This window comes from Dendrobates tinctorius, unplaced genomic scaffold, assembly GCF_039654945.1.
Source record: "Dendrobates tinctorius isolate UK_male_01 unplaced genomic scaffold, ASM3965494v1 ptg000019l, whole genome shotgun sequence".
Lineage (NCBI taxonomy): Eukaryota > Metazoa > Chordata > Amphibia > Anura > Dendrobatidae > Dendrobates > Dendrobates tinctorius.
Genome location: NW_027361687.1, coordinates 26,532,584 through 26,544,678, shown reverse-complemented (window position 1 = coordinate 26,544,678; position 12,095 = coordinate 26,532,584). Strand labels below are relative to the sequence as shown.

At 46.5% G+C, this 12,095-nt stretch overlaps 1 protein-coding gene across 5 annotated transcripts in view; it reads left to right on the top strand.

Moving 5' to 3' along the window:
- The window catches only part of CCDC9B (coiled-coil domain containing 9B), a 138,668-nt gene that overhangs the window by 65,842 nt on the left and 60,731 nt on the right, over positions 1–12,095 (top strand). For all 5 annotated transcript variants that reach the window (XM_073566734.1, XM_073566736.1, XM_073566735.1 and 2 more), the window contains one exon: positions 1,457–1,600. In XM_073566734.1, the coding sequence (XP_073422835.1) occupies positions 1,457–1,600 (144 nt within the window). The remainder of the gene's footprint in view (positions 1–1,456; positions 1,601–12,095) is intronic.

Sequence of the window (12,095 nt, the reverse complement as noted above, 5' to 3'; positions counted from 1 at the left end):
CAGCTTACCACCCTGCTCTGGAAGAATTGATGGTCTAGGGGCTGACACCCTGATGCTTCTTAGCTCCCTCTCCTGGATTGAGTACATGTCTAATCATGGCTTCCAAGAGTTCTTCCTCCTTCTTCACTCAAACAACAACTCACGACTCCTCCCCCTCCCAGTTAGGGTGTGCTTACAAAGCTCTAAGCTTCAGACAAGTGAAGGAGTGAGCAAATTGTGTGTGTGTTGTGGTCTTTAGCAGAGAAAGCATAACTCCCATTGCTCACAAAACGCATACAGAACAGTACATATTTAACCCTTTTGTGGCGATAAAGATGCAGGGTGCCACATTTGCATCTATCTTGATGTGTTTCACTGTCAGTGAAGAGGTGGTCAGAATGTCTATTCATTTGTGTGGGAGTTCTCACCACCTCTCCGACGCTGAAAGCAGAGCGCTGCAGGAGCCCTGTTCTCCAGATAGACACAGATCCTTTGGATTTGCCATAAGTGCATGAAATAGAAATTTAATGAATTTTAACTTTAAAATGTCTTTTAAAGCTCTGCGTTGTTCAGAACCAACTGATAGGACATAATAAGTTTCATATTTTTAAAATTATAGGAGTTTTCTGCTTTAGGAAAACCCCTCTCCAGTGAGGAGTTTATTAAAGCAAAGAAGTGGAATATTCTTGAATGGCCAAGTCAGTCACCTGATCTCAACCCAATTGAGCATGCATTTCACTTGTTAAAGACTAAACTTCAGACAGTAAGGCCCACAAACAAACAGCAACTGAAAACCACCGCAGTGAAGACCTGGCAGAGCATCAAAAAGGAGGAAACACAGCGTCTGGTGATGTCCATGAGTTCAAGACTTCAGGCAGTCAGTGCCAACAAAGGATTTTCAACCAAGTACTAGAAATGAACATTTTATTTACAATTATTTAATCTGTCCAATTACTTTTGGTCCCTTTAAAAAAGGGTGGCACATGTTAAGGAGCTGAAACTCCTAAACCCTTCATCCAATTTTAAAGTCTGAACTTCAACTGCATATGAATTGTTTTCTTTAAAATTCATTGTGGTAATGTCTAGAACCAAAATTAGAAAAATGTTGTCTCTGTCCAAATATAAATGGACCTAACTGTATATTGGATATACGGACTATAGTAAAGTGACAGTGCTTCAAGTCTGATCCAGAGAAGTAACCCAAAATGTGACCACCTCAAAGTAATATTTAATTACAGCATAGTAGCACACATTTTAAACCGAGAGGCCACATAAACAAGGTCACCATTCAAGATTGCTTACCCATAGCTGTTAAGTACACCGCACGTTTAGCCCCTACGCGCGTTTCGCGTGGGCTTCGTCGGGGGGCTGTGTCACAGTATTGGTAGCTTTCTTAGTCTGAAACCCCCTTCATTTCATGCTAAATTATTATAACTTGATGCTCCATCCATAGTAATATACCCCATGTTGTCTGCAGGACATGAGGAACATTAGTAAGAAGATCGACCAAGATGTTTTATTTCTAACAAGAAAAACTTCCAAACTCTCTGTGGGGGTAGCTGATGATGTCTTTACCTTTGGCCAAGGTCCTCATATGCAGATTGCGATTTCCAGACAAAAGGTGAGTGCCATCTGCTGTGCCCCTCACTGCATGGATCCACAGTTATTTTTTTAGGGGTGGAGGATGAGGAGGGGATTGGCCATCTGATATAGATACAGTCATGGCCAAAAGTATTGACACCCCTGCAATTCTGTCAGATAATACTCAGTTTCTTCCTGAAAATGATTGCAAACACAAATTCTTTGGTATTATTATCTTCATTTAATTTGTCTTAAATGAAAAAACACAAAAAGAATTGTCCTAAAGCCAAATTGGATATAATTCCACACCAAACATAAAAAAGAGGGTGGACAAAAGTATTGGCACTGTGCGAAAAATCATGTGATGCTTCTCTAATTTGTGTAATTAACAGCACCTGTAACTTACCTGTGGCACCTAACAGGTGTTGGCAATAACTAAATCACACTTGCAGCCAGTTGACATGGATTAAAGTTGACTCAACCTCTGTCCTGTGTCCTTGTGTGTACCACATTGAGCATGGAGAAAAGAAAGAAGACCAAAGAACTGTCTGAGGACTTGAAAAACCAAATTGTGAGGAAGCATGAGCAATCTCAAGGCTACAAGTCCATCTCCAAAGACCTGAATGTTCCTGTGTCTACCGTGCGCAGTGTCATCAAGAAGTTTAAAGCCCATGGCACTGTGGCTAACCTCCCTAGATGTGGCCGGAAAAGAAAAATTGACAAGAGATTTCAACGCAAGATTGTGCGGATGTTGGATAAAGAACCTCCACTAACATCCAAACAAGTTCAAGCTGCCCTGCAGTCCGAGGGTACAACGGTGTCAACCCGTACTATCCGTCGGCATCTGAATGAAAAGAGATTGTATGGTAGGAGACCCAGGAAGACCCCACTTCTTACCCCGAGACATAAAAAAGCCAGGCTGGAGTTTGCCAAAACTTACCTGAAAAAGCCTAAAACATTTTGGAAGAATGTTCTTTGGTCAGATGAGACAAAAGTAGAGCTTTTAGGGCAAAAGCATCAACATAGAGTTTACAGGAGAAAAAAGAGGCATTCAAAGAAAAGTACACGGTCCCTACAGTCAAACATGGCGGAGGTTCCCTGATGTTTTGGGGTTGCTTTGCTGCCTCTGGCAATGGACTGCTTGACCGTGTGCATGGCATTATGAAGTCAGAAGACTACCAACAAATTTTGCAGCATAATTTAGGGCCCAGTGTGAGAAAGCTGGGTCTACCTCAGAGGTCATGGGTCTTCCAGCAAGACAATAACCCAAAACACACTTCAAAAAGCACTAGAAAATGGTTTGAGAATAAGCACTGGAGACTTCTAAGGTGGCCAGCAATGAGTCCAGACCTGAATTCCATAGAACACCTGTGGAGAGATCTAAAAATGGCAGTTTGGAGAAGGCACCCTTCAAATATCAGGGACCTGGAGTAGTTTGCCAAAGAAGAATGGTCTAAAATTCCAGCAGAGCATTGTAAGAAACTCATTGATGGTTACCGGAAGCGGTTGGTCGCAGTTATTTTGGCTAAAGGTTGTGCAACCAAGTATTAGGCTGAGGGTGCCAATACTTTTGTCCGGCCCATTTTTGGAGTTTTGTGCGAAATGATCAATGTTTTGCTTTTTGCTTAATTCTGTTTTGTGCTTTTTCATTTAAGACGAATTAAATGAAGATAATAATACCAAATAATTTGTGTTTGCAATCATTTTCAGGAAGAAACTGAATATTATCTGACAGAATTGCAGGGGTGTCAATACTTTTGGCCATGACTGTAGGGAGATACAGACTCCGCAACCCCCATGGAAAAAATAATGCTAGAATCTGTAGTCCACAAACTGCTGGTCGAGGGTGTAGGTCATCATTTACCAACTAGATGTGTGCCTGATGCTATCGCATCAGGAGGGGAGGAGCTTTGTGGCACTGGGGGTGGCGGCCCACCCACTTCCGTGCAGTCACAACCAGCAGGAAAGACGTTGTTTTGCGGCCTGTGCTGGAGATGGTGTGCGGCGCCACCAGAGGGTGGTCACACCCAATCTCCAGCACAGACATCAAGCCGCGGTCTTTCCTGCCGGCTGTGACTGCACGGAGGGGGTGGGCAGGCAGTGGCGGGATCCGGCGTGTGTAGTCATGCGGTGGGTCCTGGCGGGGGTTCGGTGGTGGCATCCCTCTCAATACTCCCCCCTCATTACACCCTCTCATTACACCCCCTCATTACACCCTCTCATTATACCTCCTTCATTACACCCCTCTTGTTATATCCCCTCGTTACACCCCTTTCACAGCCTCATGATTGCAGCAGCAGCCTGGATCAGAGCGGCCGCTGGGATCCCAGCGGCGGTCGGGATCCCAGCGGCGTTCGGGATCTCAGCGGCGGCCTGGATCCGAGTGGCGGTCGGGATCGCAGCGGCATTCGGGATCGCAGCTGCATCCTGGATCCCAGCGGCATCACTTGGGTGTTCCAAAATGGTGGTCAGCGTACTTCCGATGCAGCGCAGTGGATTGTGGGATTCAGGGACATCAAGACGTAAGTGGATGACAGACAATTTAAGGCAATTATGTATATAGACTAGAATATTTCGATTTTAATACTTGCGTTATTTAGTGGCAAAGTAAAAAATATTAATAATTATAAAACAAATAGTTAAAATATAAAACAAAGTAAAAAGTTCAAATGAGTCATCCAGTTAAAACAAGTTATTAGCTTATCCAATCCTTATCGATTGTCTGGAAATTTGTATCCTTAAACGGCCACTTTTATTTCAGTTAGAAAATGTTTCTGCTGTTCAGACGCCTGACCGATGCTTCGTTTCTTCTGTGTGGGGCTGTGAGACAAAGCCGAATGCAGCCACATAGAGAATAAACGGTCCAGCATGGGCACTTCCGCTCTATTCTAATGGAGGATAAAAGTGCCCTGTTTTGCCAATCGATGCAGGTCTCGCCAGTCAGACTCCACCGCACCTCACCTATCCTGTACACAATCCCTTTAAAGATTATTCAAAAGAGTGATTGCCAATCTTTCCCTTATACAGTGGGGAAAAAAAGTATTTAGTCAGTCAGCAATAGTGCAAGTTCCACCACTTAAAAAGATGAGAGGCGTCTGTAATTTACATCATAGGTAGACCTCAACTATGGGAGACAAACTGAGAAAAAAAAATCCAGAAAATCACATTGTCTGTTTTTTTTTCATTTTATTTGCATATTATGGTGGAAAATAAGTATTTGGTCAGAAACAAGCAATCAAGATTTCTGGCTCTCACAGACCTGTAACTTCTTCTTTAAGAGTCTCCTCTTTCCTCCACTCATTACCTGTAGTAATGGCACCTGTTTAAACTTGTTATCAGTATAAAAGGACACCTGTGCACACCCTCAAACAGTCTGACTCCAAACTCCACTATGGTGAAGACCAAAGAGCTGTCAAAGGACACCAGAAACAAAATTGTAGCCCTGCACCAGGCTGGGAAGACTGAATCTGCAATAGCCAACCAGCTTGGAGTGAAATAATCAACTGTGGGAGCAATAATTAGAAAATGGAAGACATACAAGACCACTGATAATCTCCCTCGATCTGGTGCTCCACGCAAAATCCCACCCCGTGGGGTCAGAATGATCACAAGAACGGTGAGCAAAAATCCCAGAACCACGCGGGGGGACCTAGTGAATGAACTGCAGAGAGCTGGGACCAATGTAACAAGGCCTACCATAAGTAACACACTACGCCACCATGGACTCAGATCCTGCAGTGCCAGACGTGTCCCACTGCTTAAGCCTGTACATGTCCAGGCCCGTCTGAAGTTTGCTAGAGAGCATTTGGATGATCCAGAGGAGTTTTGGGAGAATGTCCTATGGTCTGATGAAACCAAACTGGAACTGTTTGGTAGAAACACAACTTGTCGTGTTTGGAGGAAAAAGAATACTGAGTTGCATCCATCAAACACCATACCTACTGTAAAGCATGGTGGTGGAAACATCATGCTTTGGGGCTGTTTCTCTGCAAAGGGGCCAGGACGACTGATCCGGGTACATGAAAGAATGAATGGGGCCATGTATCGTGAGATTTTGAGTGCAAACCTCCTTCCATCAGCAAGGGCATTGAAGATGAAACGTGGCTGGGTCTTTCAACATGACAATGATCCAAAGCACACCCCCAGGGCAACGAAGGAGTGGCTTCGTAAGAAGCATTTCAAGGTCCTGGAGTGGCCTAGCCAGTCTCCAGATCTCAACCCTATAAAAAACCTTTGGAGGGAGTTGAAAGTCCGTGTTGCCAAGTGAAAAGCCAAAAACATCACTGCTCTAGAGGAGATCTGCATGGAGGAATGGGCCAACATACCAACAACAGTGTGTGGCAACCTTGTGAAGACTTACAGAAAACGTTTGACCTCTGTCATTGCCAACAAAGGATATATCACAAAGTATTGAGATGAAATTTTGTTTCTGACCAAATACTTATTTTCCACCATAATATGCAAATAAAATGAAACAAAAACAGACAATGTGATTTTCTGGATTTTTTTTTCTCAGTTTGTCTCCCATAGTTGAGGTCTACCTATGATGTAAATTACAGACGCCTCTCATCTTTTTAAGTGGTGGAACTTGCACTATTGCTGACTGACTAAATACTTTTTTCCCCACTGTATATCACATTTCTGTGCACAGAACCAGAGTGGCCCCCAATAAACAAAGCCATAATGTTGAAAACTGACTGTTGCCGCTGATTCTTTTAGGCCACATTCACACATTCAGTATTTGGTCAGTATGTTACCTCAGTATTTGTAACCCAAAACCAGGAGTGGAACAATTAGAGGAAAAGATTAATAGAATCCCGTCACCACTTCTGTATTTATCACCCACTCCTGGTTTTGGCTTATAAATAGTGATGGCAAATACTGACCAAATACTGAACGTGTGAACGTGGCCTTAGAGTAAGGCTGGCCCTTTAACTTGTGCATTTTGAATAACACATTTACTATTTAGGATGATATATGCTTGTGTGCAGCAGTTTGTCCCGTCCTTACAATTTACCACTCACAGTACACCTGACAATAATACCTCTCGTCAGGTTAACAGAACCTAGAAATCCCCATTTACAAACTCAGCATTTTCGGTAGCAGAGCCATTGTGCTCCCATTTACAGAGGTAGAGGCTGAGTTTTTGCTTCCCCGTCTGAGAGCAGCATGATGTAAAGACAGAGACCCTGATTCCAACAATGTTCCACTTACTGGGCTTCATGCTGCAGAATTGAAAAAATCATTGTTTTTTTGTTTACTACAGATCCCTCTCTCTCTCTCTCTTCCCCCCCCCCCAGCAGCGGTTCCTTTAAAATTCTGCATTCGGCGGATCCGTCAAAAAAACGGATCCGGTGGCATCAGTTTTCAACGGATCCGCTTTCTGCCTTTTTGGCGGATTTTAACTGACACAAAAAAACTGAAGTGTGAAACAGGCCTTACACAGAAAGCAGCCAATTGAGGGTGGGGGCAGGGCTGGACTACCTGGCAGGAGATTTCCTAGCTCTCTACTGATCATCTCCTTATGATAAAACAGTGATTTTTTCAAAACTACAGCAAGCAGCCCAGTAAGTGACACATCACTGAAATCAGGGTCTCTCAGGGCTGGACTGGCCATCTAGCAATTCTGGCAAATGCCAGAAGGGTTTGTCTGGTTGTGAGCCACCTTGTCTGCTAAATTGTTAACAGATTCAGTATTCTCAAGACACCCATACTTTTAAGAGTTGTGACGGGGGACAAAGTCGCTGATTTCGTCACTTACCCCAGAAGGCCACGGATACCATTAGAAATATTAGTCTTGTAGTAAATCTTGATTTCCTCCATCCAGGATAATATTAGTAATATATCCGATCTGGTGCTTGGGGACGGGGACAGCATGGCCCTGTGTGATTTCAAATGCCAGGGTTGAATTTCAGTCCCAGTCCGTACCTGGGGTCTCTGCTCCTGCATTAAGTTGCTCTTAGATTATATAGATTTCCTTTAACTAAGTCAAAGCATCCCCTACAATCAGAGTATCCCCAAAACCAGTTGCCCCATTAATGATGCTCATCAGAGAGCGTCAATAAATAGTCCAAGTCGATATGTTCTTGAATTATGTAATAATAAAAAATAAATCAAACAAAACCACTTGCCTCTTCCACATTCTCATACATGCTGAAATTGATATTGATATACGAGAAAAGGAGTATTTTCTGTGCTGAAACTGTAGAGAATGCCCATTTTGTTTTAAAGAGAGATTTTAATTCTATATGTTCGTAACTGACTGACCGGCTTTCTTTGTGAAAAGGTCAATAATAAATGCAGAATTTCTTAAGAGCAGTTAATAAATGCACTTCCATGTGAGCCATGAAGATGGTCATCTAGATAAAAACATTCCTAGGATCCTAGGAGATGCTGTTAGTGCAGACGTGCAAAGCGCAACGCAGAGAAGACTCTGATTAGAAATGATCTGTTGCAGACCATGATTTATGGTACGTGTGTAAGGAGGAGCACTGGGCCGTGGATACCTGCCCTGTCCCGGGTCCGGAACTGTCGGGGCTGTCTCCTCTGTTGTCTGGTGAAAGAGTACGAGACCGGAAAGACCTTTGCATTCGGAAACAGGGTGTGTGGCTAAGCAGCAACGGCCACAGTGCGCGTGGAAGCAGTCAGTCTTGGCGGTAACCGGCAGCGCGCAGTACACACAGAGAGAGGAGTGCTCCGTCCCTTGAGCACCGGGAATGCGCCGGCCCGCATCCGTGTACTCCCGCTGCCACCAGATTACAGAGAGAGAAGTGCAGTGCGCCCGGTAGCTGACAGAGAGCAAGGTGCCGTGCGCTTCGTGACCGTGAGTACAGCGCACGCGCCACATAGAGAAAAGCAGGTACTGGACAGACGTTTGCGGCCCACCTTACCAGCATATACCTGTCCACCCATGGTGGACCCTGATAGTGCTGCGTCCTTGTTTGCTCCGGCCGCATATGCTCATGGACTGGTGCTGGAGACTGACCGCTGCCGCCAGAAGACAGAACGCCAACAGAATCTTCTTTGACAAGCACCGAGCCAGCCATTGTTGGTGCTACCAATTACCAAGTAGTACCTTCTGTCTGAGGAACTCCTGACACGATAAGTGCACAAAAGAACTGCCGTCACTTTGTTTATTAACTCTGCATATTGTTACGGTATGGTGGGTAAAACAGAAGAAAGCAAAGGTACCCGGGAGTGGACCCTCTGGGTCACGGCTCCAAAGCCCCCGGGGGCGAGTGCCCAGGTGAGGACCACCCCCTATACAGGGAGTGTTAGGGACAGACCTCCAGGGGATAGAGCCCCAACAGCCGGAACCAAAGGGACAACTGGGGCAATAGAGGGGAAGAAGGCACAGGCGTGTCTGATAAGCAGGTACCGGGCAACACAGACACCAAGTGGAGTACTGGACCGGAGAGCCGGAGGAGACCAGAACTGGAGGCTGTAAAGGAAGAGAAGCACGATGACGTACTAGGCGGAGGGAGGCAAACAAGGAAGGAGACCGAGAAGGGAGAGCAGGAGGCAGGACTGAGAAGGGAAGGCAATAGGAGACAGGGAGTACAGTACAGGAGAAGCTGAGCGACATGGAGCAGGCAGAGGACAAGGGGGAACCAAGAGGCACAACACTGCATGAACAGAGGACAGGAGTGGGCCTGAGAACACAGTGGACGCTGCACCAGACAGCGTCACCGCATATGATAGCCAGGCGTCTTACCTGTCCGGACGCCAAGCATAAGTAGCGGTGGGCGCCGCCATGTTGGAGGCGGGGCTGACGTGTCACACCTACCCAGGAGACTGTGCGCCGGGAATCCAGCAGTGCACTGATGCCTGACGCCGAGGGAGGCGGAGACCGGGCGCGGGGACACGCTGAGGCACAGGAGCGCGCCGAGAGGAGCGCGCAGTAGAGGCTGGAGCCGTGACAGTACCCCCTTTTACGCCCCCTCCTCCTAATGTTAGAAAGAAACCATCTCATAATGCGAGGAGCATCAATATTTTCCAGGGACTCCCATGATCTCTCCTCGGGACCAAAACCCTCCCAATCAATCAAAAACAAGGTTTTTCCTTTAACCGTCTTCATAGCCAAAATGTCTCGTACTACAAAGGTGTTATCCGAGCTACACGATTGGGAGATTTGGGAAGGTGCTGAGTGGTAGTGGTTAAATACTGCCGGTTTCAGGAGAGACACATGGAAGGCATTGGGGATCTTTACTGAGGCGGGTAATCACAACTTGTAGGCCATGTCGTTGATGCGACTTAAGACCTCAAAGGGGCCAATGTAACGTGGACCCAACTTGTAGGAGGGGATTTTTAACCTGATATGCCGGGAAGCTAACCAAACCTTATCCCCACGGCGATACGGAGGAGCGTCTAGCCGTTTTTTGTTGGCACACCGCTTCATTCTGAGGCTAGCAGTCTCAAGAGCTATTTTGGTCTCCCTCCAAGTCTGAGAGAAGTCCACAGACAGGGAATCCGCTGCCGGCACACCCGAGGTAGGGGACACGGGAAGAGGAATGCCAGGGTGTTGACCAAAAACCACAAAAAAGGGGGACTTAGAGGAGGCTTCACTTGGATGATTGTTGTAGGCGAATTCTGCCCAAGGAAGAAGAGAGACCCAGTCGTCCTGATGAGCATTGGAAAAATGCAGAAGGTAAGAAGTTAGCACTTGATTGACTCGCTCAACTTGACCATTTGACTGGGGGTGATAAGCTGAGGAAAAATCCAACATTAATCTTCAGCAATCCGCAGAGGGCTCGCCAAAAATGGGAGGTAAACTGGACCCCTCGATCTGAGACAATATGCTGAGGGAAACCCTGGAGGCAAAAAACATGAAGCAGAAAAATCTTCGCCAACTCGGGCGCGGTGGGCAGACCAGGCAGGGCGATGAAGAGGGCCATTTTGGAAAATCGATCCACGACCACCAATATCACCGTAGATCTGGAAGAGGGAGGCAGATCAGTGACGAAATCCATAGCGATATGAGTCCATGGGTTAGCTGGTACTGGTAACGGATGCAGGAGTCCCGAGGGAGAGTGTCGGGGAACCTTGTTCCGGGCGCAAAAAGGACAGGAGCCGATGAACTCTTGGACGTCCTTGTGGAGCGAAGGCCACCCGTAATGGCGGGAGACAAGCGAGAGAGTTTTTCTAACTCCAGCATGTCCAGAAAACTTTGAAGAGTGACTCCAGCGTAGGACCTTTAGTCTATCTCCACTCCGAACAAAGGTCTTACCAGATGGTGGGGAGCCCAAGCTTAAAGGGGCCATGGTAAGGATTTTAGCAGGGTCAATGAGATGGACTGGACCCTCCTCCTTGTCGACAGACAGGAATGACCGTGATAGAGCATCTGCTTTGATGTTCTTATCCCCGGGTCGGAAAGGGAGTTCGAAGTCAAATCTTTCGAAAAGCAGTGACCATCTGGCCTGCCGTGGGTTGAGCCTTTGGGCGGACTGAAGGTAGGCCAAATTCTTGTGGTCTGTAAAAATGATGAACGGATGGAGGGCACCCTTGAGAAGATGACGCCATTCTTCAAGAGCCATTTTTATGGCCAGGAGTTCTCTATCTCCAGCGGCGTAATTACGTTCGGGAGCGGAGAAAGCTTTAGAAAAGAATCCGCAGGTGAGAGAGCGGCCCGAGGAGGACTTCTGCAGGAGAACTGCTCCAGCTCCCACCGAGGATGCGTCTACCTCGAGAATGAACGGCCTGCTGGCATCCGGGCGATGGAGTACAGGAGATTTAGCGAATTCTTGTTTCAGGGCCAAAAAAGCGGTTTCTGCATCAGAGGGCCAATGCTTGGAATCGGCTCCTTTGCGGACAAGAGCCGAGATGGGTTTAGTCAAAGAGGAAAAATGAGGGATAAATTGCCTGTAGTAATTGGCAAAACCCAAGAACCGCTGTATTGCCTTAACCCCGAGGGGACGTCTCCAATTGAGTACTTCCGAGACCTTCTCTGGATCCATCTCTAATCCTGCGTTTAAGACGATGTAACCAAGAAAAGACAATGAAGTCTGCTCAAAGAGGCATTTCTCCAACTTGGCAAACAGGTGGTTCTCGCTGAGACGTTGGAGGACTTGATGGACGTCTCGGCGATGTGTGGCCAGGTCGGAGGAGAAGACTAAGATGTTGTCCAGGTAGACTACGAAACAGGAATAGAGGAGATCTCGAAAGACATCATTAACGAGTTCCTGGAAAACTGCGGGTGCGTTGCAGGGCCCGAAGGGCATAACCAAGTACTCGTAGTGCCCATCTCACGTGTTAAACGCAGTCTTCCACTCGTCCCCTGAGCATATGTGAACCAGATTATAGGCCCCTCGTAGATCAAGCTTGGTGAATACACGTGCTCCCTTCAAGCGATCAAAAAGCTCAGAGATGAGTGGCAGTGGATATTTATTCTTCACCGTGATTCGATTCAGGCCACGATAATCGATGCACGGGAGCAGAGATCCATCTTTCTTCTTTACGAAAAAGAAGCCAGCTCCTGCAGGGGACGAGGACTTCCGAATGAAGCCCCTGGCCAAATTGTCTTGGATGTATTCAGACAT